The 19,927-nt window shown below is 42.0% G+C and overlaps 1 protein-coding gene across 7 annotated transcripts in view; it reads right to left on the bottom strand.

Moving 5' to 3' along the window:
• Positions 1-19,927, bottom strand: part of KLHL32 (kelch like family member 32) — a 267,924-nt gene that overhangs the window by 18,898 nt on the left and 229,099 nt on the right. For 3 of the 7 annotated variants that reach the window (XM_053591509.1, XM_053591510.1, XM_053591511.1), the window contains one exon: positions 10,857-11,583. In XM_053591509.1, coding sequence (XP_053447484.1) covers positions 10,857-11,583 — 727 coding nt within the window. Of the gene's footprint in view, positions 1-3,989; positions 4,764-10,856; positions 11,584-19,927 lie in introns of those variants that run through there. The other 4 variants (XM_053591514.1, XM_053591515.1, XM_053591512.1 and 1 more) reach the window with 4 other exon arrangements.

Below are 19,927 nucleotides of genomic sequence, written 5' to 3'. Positions count from 1 at the left end.
CACACTAGTGTGGCAGTGCTCCTCATTTGTGAGGCTTTATCATTACATTCCCTTCACATAACCCTCTCCACTTGTAGATTAATCTGCTGAAATGAGATGCTGAGGATTTGCATACAGATTTGACTATACAAAAATAGATATGGAATTAATAACAGTCTCTATATGTTTTAATTTCTCCTAGACTGGAGTACCCTTGCCTGCAGCGGTATTCCTGGCTTTCAAAGTCATCAAGCTGATTTGTCTGCCCTGGGTTATGATGCCACATGCTGCTCTACTGTCCCCTGCAATCAAAGCACTTGCAAAGATAGATTCCATGCCTTCCTCTATCGAGTATATTTTATAGATTGGCAGTTTTGATCTCCCTCCCCCACCCCAGGGGGGATAATCTGCATCTTAACAGCTTTCTATAGATACATCTGTCATTAAATATGCCATCTTGTATCAGCATCCATTTTTAAACCAAGTTTTCTCTAACTTTGAAGTGCCACAGTCAAAGTTAAGACTTTTCAGCCAAAATTGAAAATGAGCAACCCTGTCTTATACTTTTTAAACTGTGACTTAAAGATACGCTCTAGGTTCCCCCAAAGTCAAATTAGTCTTTAAACACTGCCAGGAGGAATGAAAAGTTACACCACGCTACCAGCAGTGAGAAGTGCTTTCTGTCATCAAGACAAGAATAAAGCACTTTTTTCGTTAAGCTTCCCTGTAAAATCCTCCACAAAATGTTGTGACAAATGGAGGATGAATGCAAACCAGCAAGGGAATGACCAGTGACTGCCAAACAAGCAACCTTTGTCTCTGCTGTGGAGGTCACCGACTCCAACTCAGACAGTGCTCAAAAGCAACAACTGGTCGATGCTGACAGTGTCTGTAGAACAGGGTGTATAGAGACACTGCTTTATATTTTGGTGGGGGTCAAGCTGATGGCTCTGCTAGTTTTTGTTTTCCCCTCCAAGGGCAGAAAACCCCTCTGCTGATAGGAAGTCCTACACTAAGGGGCCCAAGTTACCAGGTGGTGCCTTGGCTCAACAGAGTAGGGTGCTGGCCCCATGTGCCAGAGGTGGCAGGTTCAAACCCAGCCCCGGCCAAAAAAAAACTGCAAAAAAAAAAAAAAAAAAAGGCCCAAGGAAGTCCTACACTAAACTCCAGGAGTAGCTGGGCCTGGGTCCCAGGGCAGGTCCAGTGCACAACCAGGATGGAGCAGCTGGAATTCTGCTAGCAAATTCAGGATTAAGGAACACCCTATCAAGTTCTCCGTCACTCTCTGGAAGGCCTGCTTCACACTAGTCTTTTGGAGGAAATTTGGGACAGGCTGTGGCTTTCACACTGCCTCCTTTATGACTGTCCTGGGGAAGCCATTTCACATAGCCAAGCTGAGATTCCTCACATGCAAATATGCGACACGGAGAGGATGACACCTCCCTTGTGGGTTTTAGATGAACTAGAGTCCGGGGCACAGAACCAATCCATAGAGGGACATTTACTACACTACTTTAGCTGTTGATCAAAATTTCTTACCCTTTCCATAAAAGAGACAAATGACCATATGCAGAATATTGAATTCATAAATTAATTCTGTAGTCTCAAATAAATTTCTTGTAATTTTTTTTTCTCACAACCACAATTACCAGTTTATATAAGTATCCAGAGGCTTTTTCCTTTTTGAGTAGTTTAAAGCTCCTCCTCCCCGCAGAAAGAGGGATGGAGGGAGGGGGGTGGGGCCTTGGTGTGTGTCACACTTTATGGGGGCAAGACATGATTGCAAGAGGGACTTTACCTAACAATTGCAATCAGTGTAACCTGGCTTATTGTACCCTCAATGAATCCCCAACAATAAAAAAAAGGGACCAAAAAAAAAAAAAAAAGCTCCTCCTCCCCAAACCTGCTACAATTCTCGAAAGGCTAAAACATCACACTTAAAGTTTAATTACCTAAAGAAAAATCTGGTAGTACGTATGAGTTCATATTATCCACTGTTTATAGAGCGAAACTCATCATTAGCCCTTGATAAAAGTGACGATTTAGGAATACTTGTAATAAAAGCAAAATAAACTTTTTATTGTCTATTTTTATATGACATTAGACTGTCCATATTTTCAGGATGTTTAGAATGCTACATAAACAATTATAGCCAAGAAGCCTTCTACTAAATTAGCATCCTGAATAGAAGCACTACTTACTCCATGCATTAAATCAAAACTAGTATCTATATTATTTCTTTCATAGTTGAGGAATCTACAAAAATGGATGAGTAACATACTTAACCCTGCAGAGAAAGCCTCAAGTTCATAAAATATCTATAAAGACAGAGTTTGTTTCACTTGAAAATATTTACGTTGGGCGGCGCCTGTGGCTCAACGGGTAGGGCGCCGGTCCCATATGCCGGAGGTGGCGGGTTCAAGCCCAGCCCCGGCCAAAAATAAAAAAAAAAAAAAGAAAATATTTACGTCATCTAGAGTGAACACGTATAAATTTGAGAACCAGAAATATGGGAAGTGTGCACCCTGTGTTGTTTTAAACAAGAGTAGCGATAAAAATAAAGGTAAAACCTACCACATTACAGATGTCAGTTAGGTGCACCTGCCTTTTCTTTTTTTCTTTTTTTGAGACAGAATGTCACTTTGTTGCCCTCGGTAGAGTGCCGTGGGGTCACAGCTCACAGCAACCTCTAGCTCTTGGACTTGGGTGATTCACTTTGCCTCAGCCTCCCAAGTAGCTCAGAGTACAGGCACCTGACACAACGCCCGGCTATTCTTTTGTTGCAATTTGGCTGGGGCAAGACAAACTGGTGACAACTTGCCACCCTCGCTATTATGGGGCCAGCGCCTGACTCACTGAGCCACAGGCACTACCTGGTGCACCTGCCCTTTAAAAGCTCAGTGAAATTAGCTCTAACCCCCCACTCTCCATACCCTCATTCTGTAGAAAGTTAAATGCTGCCTGGGGAGACCCCTGCACATGCCTCTCAGGCCAAGTCTCTTCCATGTGCTGGCATTGCTGTGTTCTTGCTGGATTTTCTATCTCCCTCCAGCCATCAGGCAAATTCTTCAGCCATTCCCGATTTCTAGGGTATAACTTTAAACATATTTATTCTCTCTTCTTGGGAATAAAAAAAAAAAATGTATTTCCAATATTCTTTGGCACAGCAATCCAGCTAACCTTTTATTCTACCATATTTTTAGGAGTATCTACACAGACACAAATGAATCATGTAAACAATGGCAGTTCTTTCCATGAGAAGAGTTCTCGAGTCAGTAATTTGAAGGCAAGGTCAGGTGCAGTGGCTCCCATCTGTAATCCTAATCCTCTGGGAGGCTGAGGTGGGGGGTTCCTTGAGCAGGAGCTTGAGACCAGACTGAGCAAAAGTGAGATCCCATCTCTACTAAAAACGGAAAACAATATATTGAAACTACATATTGAAAACACTAGCCTGGTGTGGTGGCAGATGCCTGTAGTCCCAGCTACTGGGGAGGGTGAGGCAAGAAGATCACTTGAGCCCAAGAGTTTGAGGTTGCTGTGATTTATGACGATGTCATAGCACTTTACCCAGGGTGAGATAGTGAGACTCTGCCTCAAAAAAAAATTTTTTTAAACACACGCAAAATAAAACAAAAAACAAAAACAGAAACTACTTGAAAGTATCAATTTTAAAGTCATTAGACTACTATATTATGGAATCCTTTCAGAAAATAATTTTCTAACCTAAACCAATCTATTTTAGAATAGCTCCATTTTATCACTAAGTTTCCTGTTTACACTTTAACTTCATATTGCTGTTTATGTTTTAGAAATTGAACTGGAGAAGACATTATATGTGTCTCAGTTTTGCCCGAGAAAGAGTTTAAATAAATAATTGGAGACAGTGATTGCTGACTCTAAACAAATCTCCAGGTGTCACTATTCTTCTGAATTTTATGTCATCTGCAAGTTCTTTTCACAGTTTAAGCATCTGCTTTCAGACTTTCACTGTAGTGATAAACAACTGGCACCTGTGTAATTCAGCGGCCAAAACATGGTTTAAAAAACGAGAGACGCAGAGTTCAAATTCTAACTTTGTCAGATTGGAGCTGCATGATCTGCGGGTCCTGTGACCTCTCTAAGCCTCTCTTCCCGGGCAGTGATACAGTGATGTGAGGGTAAAGTGCTTCTTTTTTTTTTTGCAGTTTTTGGCCGGGGCTGGGTTTGAACCTGCCACCTCCAGTATCTGGGGCTGGCGCCCTACTACTTTAAGCCACAGGCACAGCCTGGTAAAGTGTTTCTTTTTCAGGATAAGATGTTGTAAGATGAAAGCTTTGCTAATTATTTGGAGACGGTAGGTGATTTGATTGCTTTCTTTCCTTCGGGCCATTTCGCTGTAGCTCCTTTCTGGGTGGCTTCCATCTCAGTTCAATACGGTGGCGGTTTGTTTCTCTCTTTCAGATGGGGCGGGGGAAATGCGGGACTGAAAACGTTGGGTGTGTAAGTGAAGAAGGACAGCAGTTAATTGCTGGGGGCAGTGGTTGCTAGAATCCAAGCAATAAAGATTTAATTCCACATAGACCTTCCAATTCACTAGAAACTTTTTAAGTGGATGTGTCACGTTATCCAGCAGCAAACCAAGTCAGGGAGCTTCCTCCTGTGCTGGCTGAGTCCAGGGGCAACACGCAGGCATTCTCTTACGCATCTGCTCCTGCAAGGCACACTGTTTCCCTCTCCTTCCAATAGGCTCCTCTGGGCTATTCGCAGCTGAAAATCCTTCCATCCTGAGTAAATCCAACTCTCTGCTGGGCACCACCAAAAAAGAGGACAGAAATTTACAAATGGAATCATGACAATTTTGTGGTTTCCAATGTTGGTGTTGGGTTCTGAACACCTGAGGCAACCTTTCCCCCACCGTATGTTTTTGGGTGACAGAGTCTTACTATGTTGCCCTCAGTAGAGTGATTATCGCAGCTCATAGCAACCTCAAATTCTTGAGCTTAAGTGATTCTCTTGCCTCAGCCTCCTAAGTAGCTGGGACTACAGGCACCCACCACAATGCCCAGCTATTTTTTGGTTGCATTTGTCATTGTTCTTTAGCAGGCCTGGGCCGGGCTCAAACCCACCAGCCTTGGGGTATGTGGCTGGCGCCCTACTCACCGAGCTACAGGTGCTGAGCTTCTTTTCAATTACACCTTAACCTACTGTATTCTACCCTCCGCCTTCTTCCACTCCCCTGAAACCACTTCCACTAACATTTTCCTGATTGAAAAATGAAGTGGAGATACTATGGACTTTGACGTTCTTATGGTACTGGACAGCTCTCACTCACAGCAGCCTTCTTCTTTGTTTCTGTCCCTCTCCTCCTCCTCCCACTTTGCCCACCCCACACTCCCAGGCTCCTGCCTCAGCTGCCCTCTGCTGGTGTCTGTCCACCTTCTGCTCTGGGCCCATCCCCACCTCAGGTGCCCCTGTGCGCCGCCCACCCTCTCCACGCCGCCCACCCTCTCCACGTCTCTCCTGTTGTCTCTCTCTCATTTGCTCTGAGAGACCCAAGGCCAGGTCTTATGAATCTGAGAGGAGGGGTTTGAGGAAAGCAAGGAAGTCAGAGCCAGTGGAGAAGAGGGATGAGAGGGTGGTGAAGAGCACAGAGAGGCTGAGAGGGCCCCGTGTGCGGGGAGCTGACTCCACACCCGCCCCAAGCCCCTGTAACCGTCCTCCTCCAGAGGCTCAGCTCCCTGGGTGCCGGTGCGAGAAGAGTAGATCACTGGGCTTTCCAACGCTGTGTGTTTGCCAGGGGCCAGAAAATTACTGAAATGTTTGAACCATGAAGTTGAAGCATGAGGACAGGGAGTGGGCAGCGGAGGACCTAAGCTGGAGGTGCTCTCTTTCCTGCCCCCTGCAATGATCACTCCCTGCTTTGCACGCCTTTGTACCTGGAAAGACTTCTCTCAGCACACTCTGTGTTACAAGTATGCTTAAATGTCTTTCCCCTATTCCAAAGATTTCAACCAGGGTGCTGCGGCATGCTGGTGTGCCGTGAGAGGATCTCAGGTGTGCTGGGAAAAACTTTAAAGATTATTTTTGAGTGAAGTTCAAATTTGATCATCATTAATTTAAGCGTGAATGGAAGTTTAAATAGAGGTTCAAGTGTGCCATGAAAAGAGAAGGTTGAAAAATACTGTTCCGGCGTATACTCCTCCACCGCTCTGGCACTAGGCCAGAACAGGACTTTGATTACGAGCTTGGCTCAGCACCTCATGATTGGTAAGAGGTGGAGCAAGTTTCTCCAGGGTGTGTGTGTGTGTGATCTTATTCTGTGTGATCTTGGCCACACAACCCAGCCTCTGCCATGCCTGCCGTTGGTGCCCAATATTGTGGATGTAATTTTTTGGATGCAAGTAAAATATCTGCACAGATATAGCAAGATCAAGTCGTATTTTTAAAATGTTAGTGAAATTTTACATTGTTTTAATTTTAATGAATACTATAAAAACCAAAGTCCCTTTCGTTGGTTTGAATGAATTAAAGTTACTTAAAATGTGGCAACAAGCCTCATTTAATCATGATGATAATATATTACACTTCTAGGGAGTTAAAGAAGCTTTAACTAATGTTCTTTCATTATTGAAATATCTGGAAAATTCTTGATTGTCAGCTACTAGAGGACAGGCAGTGTATCTGCTGAACTGATTTTATTAATCTGTGACGAGCACTGAGAATGCAGCATTCACCAAGAGAATCAGGAAGCACTAAAGACTGCTTCTGAGTAAATGCAGAAACTATAGTTTTGAAAATACTACTTTTGTGGTTAGCCTCTCATTATCTTGCTGCCATTTGATAAAAATAGAAAAATAAGTTGTTCTGCAAGACGAGCTCAGGATTAATTTTCCCTAAGTAAAAAAGAATCATTTTGGCCGCTCAGGAACTATACCTTACAACAGAGAACATATATTTTAAGAAGGCTGTAGGACATTTAATTCTTATTTCACTTCGGTACCGTGAATTTCAAATCAAAAGGTATGGCACAAATTTGTGAACTGGGTCACAATGTCAAATGCTACAGGAACCTAAGGAATTTGACTATTTCTAACATTTTAAATTAAATGCTAATGGACAAATTCACACATCCGGATTTTCTGAATTTCTCTCTGCTTGTTGCACTTTAAAAACTACAGACAGGGGCGGCGCCTGTGGCTCAGTGAGTAGGGCGCTGGCCCCATATGCCAAGGGTGGCGGGTTCAAACCCAGCCCCGGCCAAACTGCAACAACAACAAAAAAAATAGCCGAGCGTTGTGGCGGGCGCCTGTAGTCCCAGCTGCTCGGGTGGCTGAGGCAAGAGAATCGCTAAGCCCAAGAGTTAGAGGTTGCTGTGAGCCGTGTGACGCCACGGCACTCTACCCAAGGGCGGTACAGTGAGACTCTGTCTCTACAAAAAAAAAAAAAAAAACTACAGACAGGTTTCAAGATGTCCTGATCACAAAACAGACCCCAAAAAGGAGTGCAGGGAGGGAGGGAGGTACTGGAAATGCTGAGTCTCTGAAGAAACATTTGTTTTGTGTTCCATGGAACAGAATTAAGCCCCTAAACCCAAATTCTATAATCCGCACCACCTCCACCTTGGGCAAAGCTTGCAAAATACTAGAAAGATGCCAATGACCCATCCCCCATCAATTCAATTGGAAATACTTGATTATTTGGTAGGCTAAGGAATAGCCTCAAACATTTTCATCGCTCCAATAAATCAAGATAACATGTCTAAATCAGAGATAGGCAGGATGCTATATACCTGTCTTTTTGTTAAGGGGCCCATTAGCAAATCTCATCACCCCTCCCTATTCATGGTTAGATTCACAATTGATTTATTATAAGCTGGGCCTGAGGAAAGAGGCAGACAACTGATACTATTAGAAATGTCACTGGTGATTTCCTCTTCTCTCCAATTAAAGGTATTGCACTGTACACAGCAAAGTGAGTTTTTCATCTCAAGTACACAGTAAGGAAAAACAAACCTGAGAAAATTGTGATTGTTTTCATTAAGTATGGTTAACATGGGCAGCATACATTAGTGCAAAAGAAGAACAAAGAAAATATATTTCCTTTCGCAGTAGGGGAAAAACAAGGTGAGGCAGCAGTAAGATCTGTAATAGGTTGATAGACTTAATAAAATGGAAACCTACCAACCCATAGTGAAAGGGAAGTCAGCTTGATACCAGGATGACAGATCTAGGCAGTCTCAGGTGAGTTTCTGAGCTTTCCAAAGGCCTCACAGAAGAAAGTTTAAGACTATGTAAGGGAAACTCCACCATCTTTTTACAAGATAATTTTATAGCCAAAGCCATAAAATATTTATGAGAATTTCACACAAAATTTAGAAAATGTAATGCAAAAGGTAGGAATATATATATTAACAATATATGAAACTAAACCAATCAATGCAAGGCATGTGCATTGGGAGAAAACATGAGCTGCATTGATTTCATAAATCCATCATTGTTTTATTACCTAAGTCAAGTACAGAGCTGTTCCGTCTATTAGCAAAGACTTATCTGCTGCCTACTTTGAAACTACTATAGCAAAGCTAACAGGATATAGCCCTGAGTGTTACTTTCTTCACTGTTGAAATATATATTTTTTAAAAAAAGGAATAGTCCTAGGTAAATATACTAATCTAAATATATCTACATGTACTAACATACACGCATATTCCTATTGTTTATTTGGTATAGGACCAGTAATTGTTGGGTTCACCTCATTTGCTCTCTTCCTTACTTAGTCCTAATTTAATTTATTGAGCACTTAAACACTGATGTGAGCTAGGTTTTGTCACTTAAAATCAGCAAATTGATAATAATTAAGGTGGTATCCAGAGAAGCTGAGACTGTGACTATCTCCCTGGTCACTGAGGACAGCAGAAGAAAAAACAGGCAGTGCAAATGAATTTAGTTTAAATGCAAGGGAGAATTTTGTTAGAGCAGGTATTAAAAAATGAGATAATTATTGGCAAAAGATGAGAAGTCTTTGAAGGTATCCTTAAAAGTGATTATTTCCTCTAAAAAGTCAAGAAACATCAAGTTACTCTTTTTCTTTTTTTAATGAATTTCTCACTCTTTTGCCCTGGGTAAGAGTGCTGTGGTGTCATCATAGCTCATAGCAACCTCAAACTCTTAGGCTCAAGATATCCTTTTGCCTCAGCCTTCCAAGTAGCTGGGAATACAGGCACCCACCATCACGCCCAGCTACTTTTTCTACTTTTAGTAGAGATGGGGGTCTCATTCTTACTCAGGCTGGTCTTGAACTCCTGAGCTCAAGGAATCCACCCACCTCGGCTTCCCATAGTGCTGGGATTACAGGTGTGAGCCACTGTACCCAGCCTCAAAATTATTCTTTTTTTTTTTTTTGTAGAGACAGAGTCTCACTGTACGGTCCTCGGGTAGAGTGCCGTGGCGTCACACGGCTCACAGCAACCTCTAACTCCTGGGCTTACAAGATTCTCTTGCCTCAGCCTCCCAAGCAGCTGGGACTACAGGCGCCCGCCACAACGCCCGGCTATTTTTTTGTTGCAGTTTGGCGGAGGCTGGGTTTGAACCCGCCACCCTCGGCATATGGGGCCGGCGCCCTACTCACTGAGCCACAGGCGCCATCCTCAAAATTATTCTTAACATTTAAGTTATTTGACCTTTCTATTCCTCTTTGTCCTCAAAGACATAGAAATCCAACAAGTTCCATCTAGGTTACAAAATGTGTATCCTCCAACTAAGCCAGGATGCAACTTTCTTCCCTGACAGGAAACCTTATCAAAAGAGAACACTTCAGGACTTTCTCATTACAGATTGATGCGGTGATGTTAATAACATTTTCAAAAACTCTTCTGGGCAAGCACAAAGGCAGCCAAGAAGGGTGCAGAGGTGTGGATGAAACAAGATCAGCAAAGAGTAGATAACTGTTAAATCTGGGTTTGGGGCACATGGGGTTCATTATACTAACTACTCCACTTTTTCCATGATAAGTGTTTTTTGTTTTTTTTTTAAAGACCAAGAGGTAAACTGAAATAGAGCTCAAACAGTACCCCCAAGTCATCAGTAAGAATGACAAAGTAAATAGGAATGAAGTATTAGGATGGCACCAGTAACTACTATGCACAGGTAATAGGAAAAAAAAAAAAACTTTGTTAGTAAGGTAAAGCTCTTCCCTCAATGCACAGCTATTACCTAGATATACACCCATTGCTACACCTAGCAAAATGGATTTACTGGGCTTTTACTTCCTCTGCCTTATTTATTTATTTGAGACAAAGTCTTGCTTTGTCGCCCTTGGTAGAGTGCCCTGGTGCCATAGCTCACAGCAACCTCAAAGTCTTGGGCTCAAGCAATTCTCTTGCCTCAGCCTCCCGAATTAGCTGGGACTCCAGGCAAGCCTCGACACTGAGCTATTTTTGGAGACAGGGTCTAGCTCTTGCTCAGGCTGGTCTGGAACCCATGAGCTCAGCCAATCCTCCTACCTGGGTCTCCCAGAGTGCTGAGATGACAGGTGTGAGCCACCGTACCCCGCTCCCTGCCTTATCTTTGATGGGATGGCTCCTAACTAAAGAAATAGCAAAGGACCTAGATAAACCACAAGCCGTACAATACTGTCCATGAATAACCAAGAGCTGACAACAGAAGCTTTGGTAGAAAAAATCAATTTCCATCTTGGATTTTTACCCCACTGCTGTCTAAGAAAGTCACAGAAAGGCCCATTCTTTCCAATTACATTGTTCTCTAGAGCAAAGAACTCAATAAATGAATGTTAATTAGCTAAAATCGCAAGCACACGGCCACAGAACCAAAGCGCAACTTTTAAATGTGCACACAACAAATGCGTTTTCTCTAAATGTTAACACACGAGCCACGCTCTACCTGATATCCAAAGAAGACCGTCAGCCACGTAGCCGGCGTGACAGGACAGAGATCGGTCAAAGGACTGCACGAAAGTCCACTTGTTCTTCTTGGGGCAGTACCGCTCCACAGTGGGCAGGACCTGGCGCAGCTCGTTCCTGCCCCCTACGGCGTACAGGAACTCCTCCATGGCGCCCAGCACAAAGTGCTCCCGGCAGTTCTTCATTGGCGCTATCTCGGCCCAGGAGTTACTGCGCGGGTCGTAGCGACAGGCCGTCCTCACGGCACACGTCCGGCCGCTGGCGTGCTCAACCTCCCCCCCGGCCACAAACAGAAAGTCGCCCATGACCGCCACGCAGTGGTGGCTCCTCCCCACGGGCATGGGCGCCAGCTCGCTCCAGTTGGCGATGGCGGCGATCAGCGCGCTCTCCTGGTCCACCGGGTTGAAGTAGCGCAGCTCCCGGACTTTGCAGACCTCGCGCTTCTTCCCGCCAATGATGTACAGGGTGTCGGACTGGAAGCGCGGCTTGGTCCTGCAGGTCTGCCAGACCGGCTGCGCGTAGAGGCTCTGGTGGTACTCCAGGGCCTCGTTGACCAGCGCCGTCGCCGCCTCGCTCGCCCGGACCAGCGGGTGGGACAGGGCGACCGTGTGCAGAGTGTCCACGTCCATCAGGCCGAAGCGAATGTACTGCAGGAGCTCGTCCAGGTGCTGGTAGTGGCAGTTGTGCTCCAGCCACCTCACCGCCAGCTGCAACGGGAGGCGACAGGAGACACAGGTGAGAAAGACCCAGCCAGGCCCGTGGAGGCCAAGCACTCCCGCCCAGACGCACTAACAATCTCCTTTACAAACAGTGTAGCTGGAGTATCTGTTACCTGCGTGGGGAATTGTTATTTACTTATTTATTTTTAAATTTCAGATTAATATGACAGTGCAAATGTTAGGTTATAATGTTTGCATTTGTCAGGCAAAGTCCAAGTGGTAGCTGAGCCCTTTACCAGGGGGTGTGCCCATCAGGTGGGAGTTTACCAATCCTCCTCTTCCCCTCTTTTTTATTTTATTTTTTTCTCTATCCCTGCAAAGACTCATGAAACGCTGTAGGGGTTAGGAACAATGCAAAGCAACAATGAAGAGGTTTAAGATCTCATTGGGGGGGCGGCGCCTGTGGCTCAGTGAGTAGGGCGCCGGCCCCATATGCCGAGGGTGGCGGGTTCAAACCCAGCCCCGGCCAAACTGCAACAAAAAAATAGCCGGGCGTTGTGGCGGGCGCCTGTAGTCCCAGCTGCTTGGGAGGCTGAGGCAAGAGAATCGCGGAAGCCCAAGAGTTAGAGGTTGCTATGAGCCGTGTGACGCCACGGCACTCTACCCGAGGGCGGTACAATGAGACTCTGGTCTCTACAAAAAAAAAAAAAAAAAAAAGATCTCATTGGGGATGAGCAATCATTGCTTTTCAAAGAAGGAAAATACTGTTGGGAAGCAACTGGCTCCCTGCAATTTCCTGCATAGGCGGCCTTGGTACTTCTCACCACCAGGAAGTGTCATCACAGCTCAAGTAAAATATGTCAACCCATGTGTCAAAGTGCTGTATCCTATGAGTAACATCAGGAAATATGTGATCATCTGAGACCACAGGCTATACTTGAAAGAAAATCGATAAGATACTAGTAAAATGATATCGGGGGGAAAAAAAAAAAAACAACACTCTCCTCCTGCCCACTTTTGGTAGGTAGGACAGTCAGGAAGCGAGAGAAGAAAAACAAAGATTGCAATGTTAGGTTTTACTCTCAATTAGTTTTCACCTTGAAGACTATTGTTACTTGCACATGTAAGATTCTGGTAATTTCTTAAAGCACTGTTTTTCAACCTTTTTTATCTCATGGCACACTTGAACCTATAGCTAAGCTTCCATGCACACTTAAATTATGTTGATTTAAAAAAGTAAAAAAAAAAAAAAGAATATACTGTGCTTCTTTGAACTTCTTTCAAAAAGAATTTCATTAATGATCTTTAAAATTTTTCACGGCACACTTAAGGCCTCTCGTGGCACACTAGTGTGTCAGGCACACTGGTTGAAAATCATTGTCTTAGAATCATTGTCACAAAAATAGGATATTGAGGAGATTATATTATCGACACAGTAGCAGAATGTAATCCTAACCTTTTTTATTTCCCCTTCCAGATTTCTCTCTTCCAAGAAGGAAAAGGGTAAACACTTTGGCTACAGGCAAACAGAATTTTTTAAAACGTCATAAATAATAAAATTAAAATAACATCAAAAAAACCAGTTCATTTATGGTGCACCTGAAGCAATTTACTTTATGACTTACTATTTAAGTTTGACAAACCTTCCCACAAATCAGCATAAAGAAAAATATCTAGCATCTCCGGTCAATATATTTAACATGAATTATTCTTATCAGCACCTACATTAAACTAGACCTCCTATAAATGTGACTCTGAAGAAACTAGCAGGAAAAAAGCCAAGAATTAGAATATTAAATTATTTAATTAAGTTTTTTTTACTCTCTGACCCATGGATTGGGATTCTCAGCTTCCCTGTTCAAATAAAGCATATCACTGGGAGGAAGAAACTCTACTGATGGAAGGAAAAGGAGTGGTATTCTCAGACCATTGCTCCTGAGCAAACACAAGCTGAGTTTTCACCCTGGTGAAAAGAATCACGAAGCTCTCTGAGGCATTAAATGATTTCAAAGTTTCTGTATCCATTTGACAAATGCTTCCAGAAAGGCCAGGCTTTGGGCTTGTCTTTTTAGCTTCCTGAATGAAGTGAAGGAAGGAAGGGAATTCACTTCTTATATGTTATGAATTTCATCTCCTCATGAATTATAGAGAGATGAGAAATGAAAAAGACTATCACTGGGTGCCAAGGAGGAAGACTGGAGGACAGAGAAGCGGCACTCTCTACATCATCGGTTCTCAACCTGTGGGTCGCGACCCCTTTTTAACAATGAAAACACACTGCAGCATTAGGAAGATTGAGAACCACTGCTCTAGAAGCTTTTCTGGATGGTGTATTTTCTGTTTAAATAAGATACCAACCCACAGGGGGAAAAATTACCCACGTATGGTAACATCAGCAATAATCAAAGATATTGTAAAAGAAAAATGTCACTTGTCATCAACTATCTAGCCTCTACAGGAAGTGGGGAGAGCTCCCACATGTAGCAGCCTAGATTTTCTCCATCCTTATTTGAGAAGTTTCAAAAGATGGGTTTCAATTATTTGGGGTGGTGGGGAGACAATGCAACAGCTTGATAAATGATTTTCCATTTTTACCCCATAGTGCTTTCAAAAGTTCTCAGAGTTCAAATCATCCTACTCAAGGTCATTTGTTATGTAGCAGGTAAAATGTTCTGAAACTTAATCTTTGATATTGCTCCTGATTTAATCAAGTAATTCCAGCTGCTACCACTTTGCTCTGTAACCAATTTCTTGGCATCCTTACACCCCTACGGTTCTGCAACTTCACACAGGTAGCACAGGAGACAGCACTGGGGAAATATTAGATAAATATCTGTGTCTCCATAGCCTCTTTTTATAGCATAGTGCTGCCCATTTAATTATTTTTCTCTCTCCTCATAAATCAGTTCTCCCTATGCCATAATCAATCTTCTAGCCCATCTCAAACCCTCTCTGGTATATCTTTATCTTTCTAGCAAACAGGGTCACTGACTGCATGAGAGATACACAAGCCTCAACCAGGCCCTGCCTTTAAAGAAATCTAACAAATCAAACTGCCAATGAAAACAGTGACCACTGTGATCTGTTACTGATTAACTTCTGGTTTTCTGCCTCCCATCACCCCATGTCATATGCGTCACTATGCTTTCCAGGTTTAATTTTCCCACATACTGTGTATTATAGGACTATTTCGTGCATATAGTTTGCATTTTCTGAGAAAACTTTCACCTTATTTCTTCCCAATGTTTCTTTTTTTGTTTATTTTGTGGTATGTAGCATTTTCTAAAATTTCAGAATATTACTGGGTATAAATTATGTTTTGGTTACATGGATTGTTACTGTACTGCCTGAGCCAAAGTTGTGCCCATCACCTAGTGTACATTATACCCGTTAGGTATGATTTCACCCACTGCCCTTCCCCCATCCCACCTGCTTAATTTACATTGAGTTTCACTCCCATCTGTGCACAGTGATGCACATGAGTTCTGATCCGTTAGTTCCAGTTTAATAGTGAGTACATGTGGTGTTTGTTTTTCATTCCTGTGATACTTAGAAGAATGGTCTCCAGTTCCATCCAGATTGTTGCAAGGGGTATTAACTCAATTTTTTTTATGGCTAGGTAGTTCTCCATGGTATACATATACTACATTTTATTAATCTACTCATGAATTGATGAGAACTTGGGTTGATTCCACATCTTTGTGATTATAAATTGTGCTGCAATTCTAGCACAAGTGTCTGTTTGATAAAATGACTATTTTTCCCTTGGGTCAATGCACGGTAGTGGGATTGCTGGATCTACTTTTAGTTCTTGAGGAATCCTCATACTATTTTCCACAGAGGTTATACCAGTTGGCAGTCCCACCAACAGTGTGTAAGTGTTCCTTTCTCTCTACATCTAAGCCAGCATCTAATGATTGCAGACTTTTTGATAAAAGCCATTCTAACTGGAGTTAGATGATAACTCACTGTGGTTTTAACTTGGATTTCTCTGATAATTAGTGATATTGAGCATTTTTTCATATGTCTATTGGCCATTAGTCTTCTCTTGAAAAGTTTCTGTTCATCTTTTGCTCATTTTAAATAGGGTTGTTTAATTTCTCAATTTCATATAATTTTTACACTTATTTTCAGATGAAACAAATCCTTCATACTTGTTTATCTTTTTTCCACATCAAAGGTGAATGTAATTTACACCCTGCTACCACACCATACATATACATGAGTTAAATGGGGCTTCAAGTCTAAATTTAGGCTCTGATTCAACAGGTGTAAAAGGGGAGGATGGGAGTCTGCCTTGTTAACAAGCTCCTATCAGGAGCAGAGAACCCACAGCCATGTGGCCTCTGGATCCTTGAGTGAAGACCTTGTACTGAACCCAAATTTTACAGAAAAATCCTTATAATAAATAAGGATCTAGGTGATGCATATATGGCCAAGGATCACACTTTCAGTAGGAAGGTTTTAGACATTTCCATTTGTGAAACAGAATTCTCATACCATGCTGTCTGAATTTAGGGTACTTTAAGAAACTGAATTAACAGCTGGCTACATGAAAGGGTGTCCAATCTTTTTTCTTTTCTGCTGCATATTGGAAGAATAAGCATTGTCTTGGGCCATACATTAAATACACAAACACTAACAAGTGAAAGAGAAGGTCTGTGCATAATTTTTGGGATGTTCAACACCACAGGTAGATAAAATAGTCCCCAAATAATTCGCATGAGACCTTTGGGCTGCAGGTTGGACACCCACGGCATGGAAAATTGCTGCCTTATTAGAGTAAATTAAACCTATTGTTCCACATTTAAGAAGATATTAAATAAAATGAAGTCATCCTATCATTAAGACATAAGACACTTAATCAGCTTAATATTATGGGTAAGATAACATGTTTTGAGACCCTGGTTCTATGAGGTATTTATAAATCAATGGCTGATTCTGATAACGTTAAAATCATATAAACACTGTACTTTTGCTGTTGCAATGATAAATAAATAAATGTAAAAGTGTTACTGTGCTTTGTTTTTACTCTCATAAAAATGTAAAGAAGAAAAACTACTAAAACTATCCATAACTCTTATTTATTCAAATAATTAAAGAAATGGCAGAGAAAATTCAAAACAATGGGCTGCTTCAAAATCACTTCCATACTGTGAACCTCACCAGAGCACTATTCACTGTCATGCTAAATTAAGGGCAATGTGGTGGGGGGCATCCTGAAGCCCATTTAATGGGGTTGGTGACTGCGGCAAGCAGAAGGCCGATTCATCATTGGGACATCATGGAACCCAAAGATGACAGCTTTGTGGTGTATTTTGGTGCTGAGGCTTGAATAAGGTTTTTCTGGGAGCTAATGGCCTTTAAAATAATGACATTACACACAGAAAGCATAACTCAGAGAAGGCTGAAATCCCTTATTCTATCTTACTTACTCTGGCATACCTATATCCCCATCATCCCAAACTCTAGTATTTAATGGGGAAGAACACAGAATATGTAGCCAAAGTCTTGTCTTTCATCTGTTTGGTGACAAGGCCAGCAAGGGTGGAAATGAAATTACAGATTCAGTTTGGGAGGATTACAGAGTGTTTAGGAAACAGAGTCATTAGGGGAGAGGTTTCCTAAACCATCTGAAATACGGCCGGCCTTGACCTTCACTTCCAAGTAATACAGAAGATCTCCCAGGCACCCAGCCTGACCCAATTCATCTGCCCATAATGGAGAATTGTTCCTTCCTAAAAGGAGCATGAGCTACTGCTTAATCCAACTTCAAGTCTTCTCCTCCTCAGATCTTGATAAGAGCAGTACCTAGCGCACAGTTGGCTATCTGTATTTGGTGCACAAATAAAAAATTCTTTACAATTATGATTAGGCTATTTCTCAAGTGAATGAAATCAATTCTTTTATTTCTTTATATATTTACTTATCTATCACAGGCCTTCGGTTTCCTATTTTATTATCTCATCTTTATGGTTTTCCTATAAAGCCTTTGCAAGCTTTCAAACTCCACACTGCAGCGTGTGATTCCCTGGACTTAGATAAACCCTTGTTTTCCTCCCTCACATCTTTGGTGCTGGCCACCTCTTTGTGAGATTTTTGGCAATGCAATGAGCATTGTAGTCTTTTAAGCTTTCAAATAAATAATCAAAGGTTTGGGCAAGAAGAAACTTTGGAGTCCATTCCGCAATTTTACAAATGGAAACAAATAGAGACAAGATAACTGACTTAACCTGAGTTATGCAACTAATTAGCAGCAAAACCAGAATTGGTAAAGGTAAAATCAAAGCAAATAACACTCAAATCCAAACGTAATTTCTGTATTCTTCATTAGAAAAATAAAATCTGTTTTCACAATAAGTAAGCTTTTCTTCAACACTGACAATATTTTTCAGTGAGTCTCATTTATGGATTTACTTCAGAAATAAAGGGCATTTATTTAGTGGTACCAATTAAAGAGTTTCCAATTAAAAAACAAGTATTTAAAAGAAAGGATAGATCATAAGTTTTCAATTATTGTTTGACTTTTTATGGGAATATGTATTTTAATTCTAGACTGTTACTTCTTATGTAAACCTGACTCAAAAATATATGGAAAAGATAACCCCTCTCCTTTAGTTTTCTCAGCATAGCCCCACTGACTGCTGTTCTACAGAGTGTAATATGTGACATATATAAACTTAAATATAATAGTATAATAATCCTAATTTCTACAAATGTTCCGGTTCAACTAAAATATGCGATTTTCTTAGATGTATTTCAGAAATATATCACTTCTGTGAACAAATGTTGTATGTCCAGCATTATCAAATCCTCAGCATGTGAGCCAAATTCCTTTAACTCTTCATGTCGAACATAGCTAGAAGCTGTTGTTTTGAAATCTAAAATTCCTGGTCCTTTTAAAAAAGTGGATTTTGAAGTCTAACGCTGCTTGTATATGTCCACATATGTGTCTACTATATAATGTGACTCCAATGCAATGCCAAAATAAAAAATCATATTCTCACAGATTTCCAGAAATACTAAATATGAAGCCATCTCAAATCCAAGAATGACCATCAATACACTCTTCCATAGAGCTGTCTTTATATCTTGCAAATATTTATGAATGTGTACAATACATGTATATGTGTATATATATATACAATACATGTATATGTATATGTGTGTTTATACCCACACACACATATGCTCTTAAAGAGCAGTTTCAAGCGAGGCACAGTGGCACACACCGATTGTCCCTGCTACTCGGGAGACTGAGGCAGGAGAATTGCTTGCGCCCAGGAGTATGAGGCCAGCCTGGGCAACATAGTGAGACTGTATCTCCATAAAAAAAAAAAAAAGAAAAGAAAATAGCCAGCAGTTTCTTATCAGATGATTGAGCAAATATTTTTTAAGCAACACTAACAGAAGATAAAGTGCTTATAACATTGTCTAAAAGTAATAACTATTTCTTTGTCTTAATCTACAAATAATTATTTTTTTCTTTTTTTGAGACAGAGTCTCAGTATGTTGCCCTTGGTAGAGTGCCGTGCATCACAGCTCACAGCAACCTCCAACTCTTGGACTTAAGCGATCCTCTTGCCTCAGCCTCCCAAGTAGCTGGGACTACAGGCGCCCGCCACAACGCCCAGCTATTGTGTTGTTGTTGTGATCATCATCATCATCACTGTTGTTTAGCAGGCCCGGCCGGGTTTGAACCCGCCAGCCCCAGTGTATGTGGCTGGCGCCCTAACCACTGAGCATGGGCACCAAACCAAATAATTCTTTTTCACTGAAGTTCTTATCACAGAATTTGTCGGCTGGAGCTGAATAAGTGATGACTGGTATTTTTGCTCACAGCCTTGTTCTACCCCTTAGCTGGGCAGCTATTATTCTCTGATTGAAAATCCGGTTGCAGGCAGCTCTGCTGAAGGTATACAGTGAGCCAGCCCTTTTGCAGGCAGCTCTGCTGAAGGTATACAGTGAGCCAGCCCTTTTGCAGGCAGCTCTGCTGAAGGTATACGGTGAGCCAGGCCTTTTGCAGGCAGCTCTGCTGAAGGTATACAGTGAGCCAGGCCTTTTGCAGGCAGCTCTGCTGAAGGTATACCGTGAGCCAGGCCTTTTGCAGGAGTCCATGCTATGAAGACACGAGTGTCAATATTCTCTCCAGTCTTGTCATCCCACTGAGATAACCCAGAGCATCAGTTCCCCTCAATGCCTGAAAGGCAGCAGAATAAATTCCCACTTCCAGAAATTCAGAAAGAAACAAAGGAAGGGTATAGGAGCACATTCACCACTGACTGACTTTCTGCAACCTCCACCAAAGAGCCAGACATGTTACAGAGTTCTTGGGCAACAAGGAGTGGGAAGCCAGGAAAACGTCTTAATAGAATCTTTCTGAGCATGAAGC

The sequence above is a fragment of the Nycticebus coucang genome, chromosome 5, assembly GCF_027406575.1.
Source record: "Nycticebus coucang isolate mNycCou1 chromosome 5, mNycCou1.pri, whole genome shotgun sequence".
NCBI classification, from domain to species: domain Eukaryota; kingdom Metazoa; phylum Chordata; class Mammalia; order Primates; family Lorisidae; genus Nycticebus; species Nycticebus coucang.
Note: the sequence above shows the minus strand (reverse complement) of the source record. Positions and strands in the feature narration are given on the sequence as shown.